The sequence below is a fragment of the Pituophis catenifer genome, unplaced genomic scaffold (assembly GCF_029215685.1).
Source record: "Pituophis catenifer annectens isolate HBS135680 unplaced genomic scaffold, rPitCat1.0.hap2 SCAF_17, whole genome shotgun sequence".
NCBI lineage: Eukaryota > Metazoa > Chordata > Lepidosauria > Squamata > Colubridae > Pituophis > Pituophis catenifer.
Window position 1 is genome coordinate 7199527 of NW_027256897.1, and position 16951 is coordinate 7216477.

A 16951-nucleotide genomic window follows, 5' to 3' on the forward strand; every position below is an offset into this window, starting at 1 on the left:
AGGAATGAAAGGAAAGGAAGAGATAGCAATGAGAGAAGGAAGGAAGGAGGGAGGGAGATATGAATGAGAGAGGAAGGAAAGAGACAGGAAGGAGAGAAGGAAGGGAGGAGGGAGGGAGTGAAGGAAGGAAAGAGAGAGGAAGGAGAGAAGGAAGGAGGGAGACATGAATGAGAAGGAAGAAAGGAAGAGTTATAGGAGGGAGGGAGGGAGGGAGGGAGGGAGGAAGGAAGGAAGGAAGGAAGGAAGATTGGTCTAGGCATGCTGCAATTGTGAGTTGTATACATTAGATCAGCTATCCTTTTTGTCTTCACTGCTTTCTAAAGTTTCAAGCAAACACCAGTTTTCATAGAAACATTGACATTAAGAAAAAAGTTAAATTTTCCAGGAAAGCTCAAAAGTCTTGTTTTCCTTGGCATTCCTGCAGGATCCACCCACCCACCGACAGACAGCCTTGGCATATAATCTAGAAATATGTACAGTATACTGTATATTATGGGAAGAAGTCTTGGGCAAGGAAATGGGGAGGTTTACAAAAAAAAAAAAAACAACAACCAGGGTTTCTTTCATCAACGGAGAGATATCAGTGCCCTGGAAGACAACGCTACAATGCATTGATCGAGCAAACACCGAGTGTTGAATACTTACTTTTAAAAATAAGATTTTGTGTTGGCTCACATGGCAATATTTATTTCCCCCCCCCCCAAAAAAGCCAGATAGAATTATCTCCCTGTGAACTAAAAGCTAAATATACCTCTGTTTCTGTGGTGAAATCCAATTTTTTTACTACAGGTTCTGTGGGCGTGGCTTGGTAAGAATGGCAGGGGAAGGATACTACAAAATTTCCATTCCCTCCCCACTCCTGGGGGTAGGATATTGCAAAATCTCCATTCCCACCCCTCTCTGGGCCCAGCCAGAGGTGGTATTTGCCGGTTCTTCGAACTACTCAAAATTTCCGCTACCGGTTCTCCAGAACCTGTCAGAACCTGCTGGATTTCACCCCTGCCCTGTTTCCCTGAAAATGGGACCCAACCAGAAAATAAGCCCTAGCACGATTTTTCAGGATGCTCGTAATATAAGCCCTACCCCACAAAATAAGCCCCCGTTAAGATTGTCAGCCAGATGGGTGCATTTAGTACTGTATTTCCCCCAAAATAAGACCCAACCGGAAAATAACTCCTAATATTAACTTTTGGAGCAAAAATTAATATAAGACCCAATCCTATTTTCGGGGAAACACAGTAGATGGAGACTGAACACCCTATAGCTATAAACTGAAACCCACAGAAGCCTGTTTCTCGCTCCTTATCGTCACCTGGTCGTATTTTTCAAAGACATTTCTTGGATGATGCTTTTAGACCTTCAAGGTGTTAAAAAAAGAAAAAAGGTGTAGAGAAACTGGCTGGAAGGGTTTATTTTAGTTTTGTACCTGGCCGGCAGCCCAGATATTGATCAAATAAATATACAGTATAAAGGTGTGTTGGAGCAGGTTTTTGTTTTTGGAAAAGGAAAGAAGGGTGGGAAAAAGAAGAAGAATTTTTATGCCGAAATGAGGTCATGCCTAACGACACCCACACATAAACAAAATGAAAAACAGAGACTCCTTGTTTTACCAAGTCAAAAGCCTGCAGTGACATCAGTCTGCAGATATCTATCTATCTATCTATCTATCTATCTATCTATCTATCTATCTATCTATCTCTATCTATCTATCTCTATCTATCCATCCATCCATCTATCTATTGTATGTATATGTATCTATGTTATCTCTCTCTCTCTCTAATATCTCTATCTATCTATCTATCTATCTATCTATCTATCTATCTATCTATCTATCTATCCAGCCAGCCAGCCATCTATTGTATGTATATGTATCTATGTTATCTCTCTCTCTCTCTCTAATATCTATATCTATATCTATATCTATCTATCTATCTATCTATCTATCTATCTATCTATCTATCTATCTATCCAGCCAGCCATCTATTGTATGTATATGTATATGTATATGTATATGTATATGTATATGTATATGTATATGTATATGTATATGTATATGTATATGTATATGTATGTATCTATATCTATATATTTATCTAATCTCTCTCTCTCTCTCTCTCTCTATCTATCTAATATCTATATCTATCCTTCCTTCCTTCCATCCATCCATCCATCCATCTATTGTATGTATATGTATCTATCTATGTATGTATGTATCTATCAATCTATATCTATCTATCTATTTATCTAAATCTATCTACCTATCTACCTATCTACCTACCTACCTACCTACCCACCTACCTACCTACCTATCTATCTATCTATCCAGCCATCTATTGTATGTATATGTATATGTATATGTATATGTATATGTATATGTATATGTATATGTATGTATCTATCTATATCTATTTATCTATTTATCTAATATCTATATCTATCTATCTATCTATCTATCTATCTATCTATCTATCTATCTATCTATCTATCTATCTATCTATCTAATATCTATATCTATCCTTTCATCCATCCATCCGTCCATCCATCCATTGTATGTATATGTATCTATGTATGTATGATGTATCTATCAATCTATATCTAATATCTATATCTATCTATCTATCCATCCATCCATCCATCCATCCATCCATCCATCCATCCATCCATCCATCCATCTATTGTATGTATATGTATCTATGTATGTATGTATTTATCTATCTATATCTATCTATCTATTTATCTAATCTATCTATCTATCTATCTATCTATCTATCTATCTATCTATCTATCTATCTATCTATCTATCTATCTGCCTATCCACCCACCCACCCACCCACCCACCCATCATCAGACTATCAATCAATCTATCTCTATCATCTGTCCATCCACCCATCCCAAAATGTCACATTAAAAATTGAAATGAGAACAGGGCCAACTATGCGGGCACAAGATATCTACAGCACGATATTTCAAGGATGGAAGAGAGTTTCCTGCTAGTTCAGCAAAACTACACCTTCCTCCCAGATGACTCCTTGCTTCTGGAATTCACAACCCTCCTGCCCAGGGTGGCCCCGCCCACGATGGTGAGCTCACTTTTGCAGTCAAAGAGGACTAGTCACTTAGAAATGGAATGCAAAGAAAGAAGGTTGGGTTGACTGAATGTTGAGGAAGAGACCGGAATAATAACGTATTCTGTCTTTATTATTCCAACCTCTGGGCAAAACGATAAGTTTGTAAATTGAATAAACAGTAGCGGTAATTTATCTCAGGCATATTTCATGCATCTGACATCACGCAAATTAATATTTAGAGCAGAGTTATTAGCTTCTGGCAAACAGCACAGGGCAAGTCCCGGTTTCCCACAATCCTGCCACGATTTCGTTCACTGCCAATGTGAAAATGTCAGCAACGGGGCGCAAAGAGGGAGATTTTTCCCGGGCTTGGCCTAAAACTCCAAGCTTTGCAAAAGTGCAAATGAACTTTAGAGGAAAAAAATCCTACGGGACAGGAGAACACCCACAAAAAAGAGGCCGAACACCGAGAGGAGTTTTTGGGTGGAGCATTAGAAACTTTAGGCCATAAGAACTGTTTACAGTTTCCCTTTTTTAAAGAACCAATCCTCATTTTTATACTAGATCCAATCTTTTCTCCCTTCTCCTTATCTATCTTCTCCTTCTCCTCTTTCTCCTTCTCCTTTTTCTTAACTGTTTTCTCCTTCTCTACATTCTCCTTTTCCTTTTCTATCTTCACCTCCTTATCAATCTTCTCCTCTCTTTTTCCTTCCCCTTTTCCTTAACTGTTTTCTCCTTCTCTACATTCTCCTTTTCCTTCTCTAGCTTCGCCTCCTTATCAATCTTCTCCTCTCTTTTTCCTTCTCCTTTTCTTTAACTGTTTTCTCCTTCTCTACATTCTTTTTCCTTATCTAGCTTCGCCTCCTTATCAATCTTCTCCTCTTTTTCCTTCCCCTTTTCCTTAACTGTTTTCTCCTTCTCTACATTCTCCTTTTTCTTATCTATCTTCGCCTCCTTATCAATCTTCTCTCTTTTTCCTTCCCCTTTTCCTTAACTTTTTCCCTCTCTACATTCTCCTTTTCCTTCTCTATCTTCTCCCTTCTCCTTTTCTCCTTCTCATCTATCTCTTCCTCCTCCTCCTCCTCCATCTTCCCCTTCTTTTCTCATTCTCATTTTTCTTCTCCATTTTCTCCTTCTCTATCTTCTCCTTCTCTCCTTTCTCCTCCTCATCTATCTCCTCTTCCATCTCTATCTTCTCATTCTCATCTATCTCATCTATCTATCTATCTATCTATCTATCTATCTATCTATCTATCTATCTATCTATCTATCTATCTATCTATCTATCTTATCTATCTATCTCTTCCTCCATTGCACCTTCTAGCAGCGACTTCCCCAAGGTTCTTACAACACAAGATGGTCCCTACTTGAATCCATGCCCTTTGTCTCTCTTGCTCTTTGCCCTTCAGCCGGGGGCTAATCGTATTCTTCAGCTCAGGCAGGAGCTCCTCCATCACCAGGTTGCTCAAGATCTAGACAACGAAATAATCACAGCCTGTCAGTCACAACCATGTCCCCATTCACCTGCTGTTTCACAGACAACTCTCCCCTTCATTGGTTTATTATTTCATTCCCCTCATCCCAAACTTTCTCACTTAGAAGGAAGAGGAGTCAAATCTGGGAAATGAAAATGCTGAAGGCCCACAAGGCCAGGATTCTCCTCTCCCCTACTTCCCCACTCCTTCCTTCCTTCTTTCCTTCCTTCTTCCCGTCCATTCTTCCTTCTTCCCTCCCTTCCTTCCATCCTTCCTTCCATTCTTCCTCCCTCCCTTCCATTCTTCCTCTTCCTTCCTTCCTCCCTTCCATTCTTCCTTCCTTCCTTCCTTCCTGCTCCCTCCCTTCCCTCCTTCCTCCATGTCCTCCCTCCCTTTTCCCAATTCCTTCCTTCCTTCCATTCTTCCTTCCTTCCTTCTTCCCTTCTATTCTTCCTTCCTCCCTTCCATTTTTCCTTCCTCCCTTCCATTCTTCCTTCCTTCCATTCTTCCTTCCTCCCTTCCATTCTTCCTCCCTTCCTGCTCCCTCCCTTCCCTCCTTCCTCCATGTCCTCCCTCCCTTTTCCCAATTCCTTCCTTCCTTCCATTCTTCCTTCCTTCTTCCCTTCCATTCTTCCTCCCTTCCTTCCTCCCTTCCTTTCTTCCCTCCCTCCCTCCCTTTGCAGTGCCAAACACAGTTCTACACCTCTGCTACATCCCTACTTCCCTGGGGACGACACGACTACAGTTTCCCATGGAAGACTTTTGCCCATGCCTCAACCGAGCCTCGAGTGTGGGTGTGCAGCACTATAAACAGGGTGGGATGAGAGGGATGGCAAGTCTCAACCCACAAGCCTCTTGCTAACAACTTCCATTCAAGTCATCCAACAGCCGAAGGCACCAAACAGCTCTCGTCTACTCAACTGTTCCAACAGTACAAGGAAAATTGGCCAGCAGTTAATCAAGCCAAGCTTCCTTTTCCTAATTATTTAAAAAATTATTCAAAATTGCCTGCATTTAAGTCAGAGGAGGGTTGCCAAGGGGGAGGGGTTCAGAAGCCAACTAGCCCACCCCAACCACCCTGAAACTCAGAGCTAGACCTTTCCAAATACATAACACACACCTGGGCTTCGTTGCCACAAAGCATGTCCCAGGTGCCGTATTGCTCCTTCGACTGGCGATACATCCGCACAGCGTCGGTGAATGCAGGAGCCTCAACTTTGGACTCTTCTGGAATCCCTGGAAAGGAGCGAAGCAGAAACAGGCAGCTAAGATTATTTCACCCCCATTTTGAGACTCCTAAGAAAAGAATTCAATGGATTGGGGACCCCATGTGATGAATTCAGGCAGAGCTGAGAAGGTTTTGGTGCAAAGATCACCCTCAAAAAAACAAAGTCTATGATAGCCATCTCTCCATTGACACCTGAAGAGGAGGAGGAGGAGGAGGAGGAGGAGGAGGAGGAGGAGGAGGAGGAGGAGGAGGAGGAAGAAGAAGAGGAAGAGGAAGAGGAGGAGAAAGAAGAAGAAGATGAGGAGGAGGAGGAGGAGGAGGAGAAAGAAGAAGAAGAAGAAGAAGAAGAAGAAGAAGAAGAAGAAGAAGAAGAAGAAGAAGAAGAAGAAGAAGAAGAAGAAGAAGGAGAGGAGGAGGAGGAGGAGGAGGAGGAGGAGGAGGGGGGGGCTAAGGAAGAAAAGAATTAGAAGAATAAGAATGAGACGTAGGAAGAAAGAAGAAGGGGAAGGGGGAGGAGGAGGAGAAAGAGGGCAAAAGAGAAGAATAAGAATGAGAAGAAGGAAGAACGGAGGAGGAGAAGGAGAGGAGGAGGAAAAGGGCAGAGGAAGAGAAGAATTAGAATGAAAGAAGGGAGAAGGAGAAGAAAGGAGAAAGGAGGAGGGCAGAAGAGAAGAATAAGAAGGAGGAGGGAGGAGGAGGAGGAAGAGGAAGAGGAGGGGAGGACTATAAATCTCAGCGCATTCATCCTGAATTACCTAGAATCAAGTGTTAAAATTTTTTTCCCAAAATGGCTGGTTTTGAATGTTTATCTTCCATGGCATCTGTTTTTTTCTTTCTCTCTTTCTTTTATTCAACCCTCAAGAGAAATTGTAAACTGTGGGTTACCCCCTGTCAAAAACGTGCTTTTATATTTCAATCTTTCTAGCCCTGGTTTTCGAAAAGCCTTTATCCCTTCGTAATCTTGTCTCATCTTAGCATTCTCCTCTTCCTCTTTTTTTTTTTTTGCATATAATTTTGTTTAATTTCTATTTCTCATGAACATATTTAGGTGTACAGTCTCTTATCCATCATTAATCATTCATCTTATCCTTGTAACTTTCATTTTTATTTGTTCGGGGCTGTTCTTTTACTGTCCTCTTCCTCTTAATTTCTCCACCGTCTTAAAGAACTGCTTTGATGCCAGCTGTAAGTTGCCACAACTGAAGAGAAGGAGAAAGCCACGGGGTTGAAGCCACGCTTTCGTGGCGCTTGCATTCATTCCCAAGAGAAATGCCTCTCATCTCGGGCCTTGAAACTGGCAGAAGTAAATCGCGGCGGGGAAAAAACAAGAAAAAAATGGGAAACATCCAAATTTCTATCCAGATTTCCATGGGGGAAGAACAAGTGAGAGAAAGTGACTAAGGAAGATGCTGGGAGAATGAATCAGAGAGACGGCATCATTTCTCTGCTTCAAGCTTTGCAAAATTGACTCCCCCGCAGGAAGGAAGGAAGGAAGGGGGTTCCTCGTCGAGGCTTTCCCAATGGCATGTCTGGGATTCCTTCTTTGTGATTCAGGGGGAAAGGACTGCGGAACTGGAGAGGGAATGGAGAAATGAGTGGGTGGCTACTTTGGCCCAACTCTCTTCTCTTCTCTTCTCTTCTCTTCTCTTCTCTTCTCTTCTCTTCTCTTCTCTTCTCTTCTCTTCTCTTCTCTTCTCTTCTCTTCTCTTCTCTTCCCTTCCCTTCCCTTCTCTTCTCCTCTCCCTTTCTCTTCTTCCCTTTCTCTACCTTCTTTCTTTCAATTTCCCTTCCTTTCTTCCTCCTTCCTTCTTCTCTTTTCCTTCCTTCACTCCCTTTTTTCTTCCTCCTTCCTTCCTTTTTCTTTCTCTTCCTTCCTTTTTTTACTTTATTTCCTTCCTTCTTTTCCTTTGCTTTTTTCTTCCTCCTTCCTTCCTTTTTCTTTTTTCTTTTCCTTTCTTTTTTCTTTATTCCCTCCCTCCCATCCTCTCCCCTCCCCATACTCCTTCCTCTTGTTATCTCCCTTCTCTCCTCTCCTAGCTTCGTTTCTCCTTCCTTCCTCCCCTTTCTTTCTTTTCTTTTTTTCTTTTCTTCTTTTTATTTCCTTCCTTCCTTCCCTCCCTCCCTCCCCTCTCCGTCCCATACTCCTCTTTTTTCCTCTCCTCTCCTAGCCTCGCTTCTCCTTCCTTCCTTCCTTCCTTCCTTCCTTCCTTCCTTCCTTCCTTCCTTCCTTCCTTCCTTCCTTCCTTCCTTCCTTCCTTCCCTCCCTCTCTTCCATCCCTCTCCCCTCTCCTCCCCATGCTCCTTCCTCCTAGTCAGAATAAAGTGAGCTGTTTTGGGAGCTGAAAAGTGGCCGAATGCAGCAAAGGACATTCACAACACTGCAGGAGGAAGAAGCCGAGCGACGGATGCCACAAAGCATCAGCAGGGAACCCGAAAGAACAAACCCCGAGATAAATACAGCAAGCAGCCTCTTTCCAACGCTGTTATAAAATACTGCAGCTGACAGCAAGCAAGAAGGCCCAACCCAGCCGAAGGAAAAAAGGGAAGCGTGGGAAGAGAGGCTGTGGCTGAGACAGCCCCATAAATCCTCTTGATCTTTAGTATCTCTGTTAATCACACCCAGCGAGAGAGTCACGAATGGACCCACAAAAGGGGAAAAGGAAAAAAAAAAAAAACTACAAGGAGAAATCCAGATGCTGGGAGCATCAAAACATATTTTCCTCCCCTCTTCCTTGGCTATGCAGGATGCATGGATCATATCTCCACAGAAAGGGGGGGCAGAGACACCAGGGGCTCAGGAAATGAAACCCCACGAGTCTAATCTCCGACGAGACTCCGAACGCTGCTGGTTGTTTCGGAAGCGGTGCAGACATTGCGGCACAGGAGACACAGAGAGGGTGCACACGGCACGTAGAAGCAGGCACCTGGGTGGCTTCCTTCGCATTTCCTTTGCAGGAAAACACAGCCCTACCGACGGCGAATTTTCATGCAGAATCTTCCCTCTTCTGGAATTCGAGGGAGATTCTTCTGGAATCTCCTGGAAGGAACAGAGAAATTTCCTGACAGTGAAAAACAATTCGCCAGCGGAACGACTTGCCTCCAGAAGTTGTGTGTGTGTGTGTGTGGGGGGGCTCCTACACTGGAGATTTTTAAGAAGCGATTGGACAGGGTGGTACTATAACCGTGATGGCGAATCTATGGCACGCGTGCCACAGGTGACATGCCGAGCCATATTGGTGGGCACGCAAGCATTGCCCTAGCTTAGCTCCAGCACACATGCGCATGCTGGACAACTGATTTTTGGTCCTTCTGGGCCCACCGGAAGTCGGCAAACGGGCTGTTTCCGGCCACCGGGGAGGAGGGGGGGAAGGCTGTTTTTGCCCTCCCCAGGCTCCTAGAAAGCCCCTGGAGCCTGGGGAGGGCAAAAAACAGGCCTACCGGGCCCACTGTGCTATCACATGTCAAAAGTGGGGGCAGCATGAGGGGATCACGCACGCATGTGTGGGGGAGCAGGGCGCATAGAATTATGGGTGTGGGCACACACGTGCGTGACTACTCCGCACTCCCCCAGCTTTTGGCACGCAACGGCAAAAAGGTTAGCCATCACTGTACTATAAGGTCTTCGACTTGAGCACAGGGGGTTGAGCTAAAAGACCTCCAAGGACCCTTCCAACTCTCGTTATACTATAATCCCAGAGCAGCTAATCAGTGGAATGGCTTCGATCCAGAAGTTGTGTTTGCTCCATCGCTGGAGGCTTTTTAGAAGAGATTGTCTGGAATGGTAGAGGGTCACGATGGTGAACCTATGGCATGTGTGCCCAAAATGGCATGCAGAGCCATGTCGCCTAGCATGTGCAGCGTCGCCCGTTCCTCTTCCGTGTTTCTGGCGCATATGCGCGCACAACGATCAGTTGGACTTTTTGCATGCGGCAATGCTGGAAACTAGAAAAAATGGTTTTCCGTTTTCCTGCGTGAGCGTGCGTGCCGGCCAGCTGATTGTCGCGTGCGAATTTAGGAGTAGGTGGCTGAAACCGGAAGTTCATTTTCGGGCACAGGCATGAGCCCTGAGCAGCTCCTCTTCCAGGTTGCGGCCCAGACGCGCATGCGCTCTCTCTCTCTCTTTGGCACTCGGTGCCAAAAACGTTCGCCATCCCTGGGATAGGCCTCCTGCTTGACTAGAAGACCTCCAAGGCAGTGGTGAAATCCGAATTTTTTTTTTACTAACGGTTCTGTGGGCGTGGCTTGGTGGGTGTGGCATGGCATGGCTTGGTGGGCGTGGCAGGGGAAGGATACTGCAAAATCTCCATTCCCACCCCAGGCAGAGGTGCTCTTTGCCAATTCTCCAAACTGCTCAAAATTTCCGCTACCGGTTCGCCAGAACCTGTCAGAACCTGCTGGATTTCACCCCTGCTCCAGTAGTGGGTTGCCCCCGGTTCGCATGAACCGGTAGTAAAACTGGAGGGAGGCCCCGCCCACCACCCCGGATGTCATCATCGGCGATCTGCGCACGCGCGATCCCATTGCGAACTGGTAGTAAAGTTAAGTAGAACCCACCCCTGCCCTGCTCCATGGTCTCTTCCAACTCTGTTATTCTGTTAAAGTCTAAGATGTACAGTAGATTATCCAGAATGCTTGAGCTAGACAAGAAGACTTCCAAAGTCCCTTCCAACTCTTGTCATTCTGTCATTCCTTCCATCGTTCCCAGCGTCAATGTCTTTTCCCAGGGTTCCTCTTTTCTCATTTGGTGGCCCAAAGTAGTTGAACTCCGAGCTTCAGTCTCTGTCCTTCCAAAGAACAGTCAGGGTTCGTTTCCTTTAGGATCAACTGATTGGATCAGGGGGGTGGGTTCTACTTACCTTTACTACTGGTTCGCATCGCACGCGCGCACTTCTGAGCATGCGCAGATCAACTTTGATGACGACCGGTTCAGTGGGCGGAGCCTCCTGCTGGTTTTAATACCGGTTCTTGCGAACCTGGGGCAACCCACTACTGGAGCAGGGGTGAAATCCAGCAGGTTCTGACAGGTTCTTGCGAACCGGTCCAAACCGGGGGCAACCCACCACTGGATTGGATCTCCTTGCAGTCTGAGGGACCTTCTCCTCCAACCTCCAATTTTACCTCTCCAAAATTCCAGAGGGAGGTGGGAGGGGGGGGAGAGGGAGAGAGAGAGAAAACAGGGCAGCTATTGTGAGCCGGGTGGACAGGTTCTGTCCAGTCTGCAAATTTTAGAGGGAGGTTCTGCTTAAGGAGCCAGCGTGGAAGAATGATAGATCGCTTCTTTATTGGCAGAGCTGTTTTTAGAAGCTTTTCCTCCCGCACAGCGCATTCCAGAAGGGCCCCGGGTGCAGGGAAACCTGCCAAGCAGAGCAGGATGGGTGGAGCTCATCGGATGCAAAATGCCACCATCTGCCAACAACACAGCTTCACCCTGGGCAGGGCCAGGTTCCCGGCCTGCAAAAGTGGAGTCCTTGAGAGGATCAACCTATTCTCCAAAACACCTGAAGGCAGGACAAGAAGCAATGGATGGAAACAAATCCAGGAGAGAAGCAACCTCGAACTAAGGAGAAATTTCCTGACAGCGAGGAAGAATTAATCAGTGGAACCATCTTGCCTCCAGAAGTCGTAAATGCTCCAACACTGGAGGTTTTCAAGAAGAGACTGGACAACCGTTTGTCTGGTTTCCTGCCTGAGCAGGGGGTTGGACTACAAGTCCTCCCAGATCCCTTCCAACTCTGTTATTCTGACCTTGCCAAAAACTGTCACTTGCCCCTTGTCAACAGATGACAGCCAATGGATGGGACCACACCAATATGTTATGAAAGAGGAACCAGAATTTGAGAACTTTTCAGGAGTTTCCAGGAAGATGTTCATTCTTCCTGGGGTCTAACGGCATCCATGGTTCAGGAATGTCCTTCAAATTGGGTATGTCTAGTCTAATGAAAGGAAGGACCAGGGGTGACATGAAAGCAGTGTTCCAACATCTGAGGGGCTGATGTTGAGTCGCTCAACCTATTCTCCAAACCACTTAAAGCCAGGACAAGAAGCAATGGATGGAAACTGATCAAGGAGAGAAGCAATCTAGAAATAAGGAGAAACTTCCTAACAGTGAGAACAATTAATCCGTGGAACAGCTTGCCTTCAGAAGTTAGTTAGTTAATTAGTTAGTTAGTTAGTTAGTTTATTTATTTTTTGTTTGTTGATTGATTGATTGATTGATTGATTGATTGATTGGTTCGATTTATATGCCGCCCTTCTCCGGAGACTCAGGGCGGCTTACAATGCATTAAGCAATAGCCTTCATACTTTTGTATATACTTGCTTAGTAGGGCTTTTTTGGCCCCCCCTAAGCGATGTTCTATTTTATACAAAGTCAGCCTATTGCCCCCACAAACCGGGTCCTCATTTTACCTACCTCGGAAGGATGGAAGGCTGAGTCAACCTTGAGCCTGGTGAGATTTGAACTCGCAGTAATTGCAGGCAGCTTGCATCTTAAGTGCTATTTTAACAGCGGTTTAGTCCGCTGCGCCACCAAGTTGTGGGGTGCTCCATCACTGGAGGGTTTAAAGGAGAGACTGGACAGCCACTTGTCTCAAATTGTAAAAGGTCTCCTGCATGAGCAGGGGGTTGGACTAGAAGACCTCTAAGGTCCCTTCCATCTCGGTTATGGTGTGTCAAATGTTAAGAATCCCCGGCTGATGAAGCGCGAGAGGAGGAGAAAACAGGAGAGTCGCCAGCTGTAGAGAAGGGCAAGGCACCAAATGGGTTGGAGAGTGGAGCTGAGAAACTAAAACTCTCTGCAATAATTACTCTGCCGTCCTCCACATGCTAGGTTGACGTGCAATAAAGCAATGAGATCAATCAGACCAGACCAAGGTCATCTTTGAAGCTGACAGATGGAGGAGGCATCTCATGCTAAGGGAGTCGGTTCTGGAACAGTTTATAAACAGGATATGGAAACAGCAAGGGTTTTTTTTTTCCCCTCCCAAGGACTGAGATTCAGATTTCCTTCTGGAATTACAAAGGTACGATAGAGCCATCAATTATAATTATACCAAAGGGAGGCTCTTTGGCGGCCGTTCCTATTTTTAGATTTCCTTCTTCAAACGGCCTGCAAATCCACCTCAGTCATTTGGGCCTACTGTAGCAATAGCAATAGCACTTAGACTTATATACCGCTTCACGGGGCTTTGCAGATCCTCTCTAAGCGGTTTACAGAGTCAGCCTCTTGCCCCCGCAACAATCTGGCTCCTCATTTGACCCACCTCGGAAAGATGGAAGGCTGAGTCAACCTTGAGCCGGTCAGAATCGAACTCCTGGCAGTGAGCAGAGTCAGCCGGCAATACTGTATTCTAACCACTGCATCACCATGGGAAGGAAGGAAGGAAGGAAGGAAGGAAGGAAGGAAGGAAGGAAGGAAGGAAGGAAGGAAGGAGAAAAGGGAGGGAGAGAAAGGAGAAAGGGAGGGAGGGAGAGAGAGAAAGAAGAAACGGAGGGAAGGAAGGACTAGCAATAGCCCTTAGACTTATATACAGCTTCACAGGTTTTAAAGCTCTCTCTAAGTGGTTTACAGAGTCAGTTTATTGCTCCCAACAATCTGGGTCCTCATTTTACCAACCTTGGAAGGATGGGAGGCTGAGTTAACCTTGGGCTGGTCAGGATCGAACTCCTGGCAGTGAGCAGAATCAGCCGGCAATACTGCATTCTAACCACTGTATCACCATGGAAAGGAAGGAAGGAAGGAAGGAGAAAAGGGAGGGAGAGAAAGGAGAAAAGGGAGGGAGAGAAAGAAGAAAGGAAGGAAGCAATAGCAACAGCATACTTATAGACCGCTTCACAGTGCTTTACAGCCCTCTATAAGAAGATTACAGAATCAGCCTATTGCCCCCAACCATCTGAATCTCCTCATTTAACCGATCTCGGAAGGATGAGAGGCTGAGTCAACCTTGAGCCGGTAAGGATCGAAACCCTGGCAGTCGGCAGAATTAGCCTGCAATGCTGCATTCTAACCACTGTGCCACCACGGCTCTTGTAGCTTTTATCTGTGTGATAGGAACCGATCTATGAGACACATATAGACCCTACGTTGAGCTTCTCTCGTTCGGGTGGCAAAATACCAACAGAAGCAGAAGTTTCCTCCTGTCCCTGGAAAAAAAGCCATCCAATCTAAGAAACTATCAGAATGTAGACTACTCAAAATGTTCTCTTTACATGTCGAACCAAGAGGAAGGGGTCTTTCTTTACGGCCAACCCTGTCAGATTTACGAAGCAAAGGTGGTCTACAAGGAGACACGTCCTTCAAAGAGAGGAGAAGGACACCCACCCGACAAATGTGTCCCGTCGAACGTACCATTGTTGCAGTGGCGCACGCAATCTTGAAAAATAGCCTTCCACTTCTCCTGTTCCTTGACAGTCATCACACAAAAGTAGTAATGGCGAGCGTAAGGATGCCAAAGGATGATGGGGAACTGGGTGGGACACTTGATGATGGAACCATGACTCGATTTGGATGGAGAACCTGGAGGGGAAACAACAACAACAAAGACACGGACACGCGATGAGCAAACCCGGCCACCACTTGAGCACAGCAAAATCCGAGCGTGATGCTTGCAACAGGAGATCCGGATATTCCTGTTTCAGTGTGGTCGAAGCACACGTGTGAGCCAGATGGAGATTCCAGACTGAACACCAATGATAATTTCCCCAGAGATTCGGGAACGAAGAGCAAAGAAGCAAACACATCTGGCAGGATCTGGGACTCTAACAAGGCAGGAGTCTCTCTTTCCACCAGATGTTTGTCATGTGTAGGTCACGGGGAGGCCAAGTCCCTCTGTATTTTAATAGAGCCGTGGCCCACAACTGTTCTCCAGTTCCACGGAGAGAGGTTTGTTCCGTGGGTTGGGGGGTGCAAGGTCCATCCTACAGATGGGGTTTCGCTTGGTTGCGTGGCCCAGTTTCTGGCCAGTCGCTCGTCCTCAAGCTGGAGATCGGGGACCTCTGCAATAGAGGACTAGCCACAGAAGCCATACATAAGGATGTAACCAGAGGTGGTATTCAGCCAGTTCGGACCAGTTCAGGCGAACCGGCAGTGGCGACCTGCAGGTGGGCCCGCCCCCTTCCACCCGCCTGGGCGCAGTCCCATCCTATATCGCTGGGTTTTGGATGCTGCACACATGTGTGGACAGCACACACAAGTGAATTGCCATGTTGTTTGATGTTGCACGCATGTATGGATGGTGCGTGCGAGTGAGCGAGCGAAGTGCCATTGTAACTTCGAACGGTGGCTAAATGAATGGTTGTACGCCAAGGAGTACCTGTATCAGGAAAATTGAAATTGTGATGCATTGCTAGGAGGAGAGATGACTTCAAAGATTTATTTTATTTTATTTTATTTTATTTTATTTTATTTTATTTTATTTTATTTTATTTTATTTTATTCTTAGATCTTTTCTAGGTAAAGGTAAAGGTTCCCCTCGCACATCTGTGCTAGTTGTTCCTGACTCTAGGGGGCGGTGCTCATCTCCATTTCGAAGAGCCAGCGCTGTCCGAAGATTGTCTCCGGGGTCATGCAGCCGGCATGACTCAACGCCAAAGGCGCACGGAACGCTGTTCCCTTCCCACCAAAGGTGGTCCCTATTTTTCTACTTGCATTTCTTTTTATGTGCTTTCGAACTGCTAGGTTGGCAGAAGCTGGGACAAGTAAACGGGAGCTCACCCCATTACGCGGCACTAGGGATTCGAACCGCTGAACTGCCGACCTTTCAATTGACGAGCTCAGTGTCTTAGCCACTGAGCCACCGTGTCCCTAGTTAGATCTTTTCTAACTGCCAATGATTCTCTGTTCCATCTTTCTACGCCAAATCTCCCAGACGCAGCTCAGAAAGAAATATCTACCTTATATTCTATTTCTTTCTTGGCATGCAACCCTGAGAATTTTTGAAGCTCACATCTTCAGCTGCCTAGAGGGCCACTCGAGAAGTGCGTTTTATTTACTGACCATCCTTGACAGATCCTTCCTTGCAGGTTCTAAAGTGGCCTTCAGATAACCCAAGTTCAAACAATTTCCCTTTCAAGTGGGCAGCTGAAGAGGCGGGAAAAGCGCCAACCCTTGCAAGAGGAGCTTCAACAAAATTCTTGGCTGGACCTGCTAAACCAGAGGTGTCAAACTCGATTTCATTGAAGGACACATCAGGGTTGTGTTTGACCTCGGGGGTGCTGGGGATGGGCATGGCAGGGTGGGCATGGCCAGCTAGATGTCACTTGTGTCGGGGGCACCTGTGGTGGCCAAGTGCTAAGGCAGGACTTCCCTCAGATCTCCCTCATTCTCATTATAACCTTCTTTCCTCCCTCCTCCCTCACTCACTCACAGCCACTTTAAAATTAAAGAATTTGTAGTCTTCGTCCTTTGTCCCTCCTTCCCTCATTCATTCCTTGTGCAAAAGCACCTCAAAATTATAGATGTGTTAGACTTTGTCCTTCCTTCCTTCCTTCCTTCCTTCCTTCCTTCCTTCCTTCCTTCCTTCCTTCCTTCCTTCCTTCCCTTTCCTCAGCAGCATCTCAAAATTATAGAATTTGTTGGGTTTTATCCTTCCTTCCTTCCTTCCTTCCTTCCCTCCCTCCTTCCCTCGTTCGTTCATTCATTCGTTTGTTCATTCCTTCCTTGTTCAACAGCACCTCAAAATTATAGAATGTGTTAGACTTCCGTCCTTCCTTCCTTCCTTCCCTTTCCTCAGCAACATCTCAAAATTATAGAATTTGTTGGGCTTTATCCTTCCTTCCTACTTTCCTTCCTTCCTTCCTACTTTCCTTCCTTCCTTCCCTCCCTCATTCGTTCATTCATTCATTTGTTGGTTCATTCCTTCCTTGTTCAACAGCACCTCAAAATTATAGAATGTGTTAGACTTACTTCTTTCTTTCTTTCTTTCTTTCTTTCCTTATTTTTCCTTCCTTGCTCTCTTCCCATCTTCCCTTCTTTTTCTTTGTCTTTCCTCTTTCCCTTTCTCTTTTCCTGCCCCTTCTTGCATGCTCAAATGCAAAAGGGGAAAACTTTTCTCCTTTTGTTTTCTTTTTAGTTTGTTTTGAGTGGCAGTGCCTTTGCCGGTGAAAACGGCCACACGCAGCCCCCGTGGGCCCCGTTTTTAGCCATGATGGCCTCCTGCAGCCCTCTGCCAGTGAAAACGGGT

General features: G+C 45.7%; 1 protein-coding gene across 1 annotated transcript in view; it reads right to left on the reverse strand.

Annotated features, from left to right (window-relative positions):
* NIBAN2 (niban apoptosis regulator 2) overlaps positions 1–16951 on the reverse strand; it is an 80888-nt gene that overhangs the window by 14588 nt on the left and 49349 nt on the right. Inside the window, exons 5-7 of the mRNA XM_070955612.1 lie at positions 14119–14286; positions 5664–5779; positions 4436–4540 (exon numbers count right to left, since the gene is read on the reverse strand). Coding sequence (XP_070811713.1) covers positions 4436–4540; positions 5664–5779; positions 14119–14286 — 389 coding nt within the window. The remainder of the gene's footprint in view (positions 1–4435; positions 4541–5663; positions 5780–14118; positions 14287–16951) is intronic.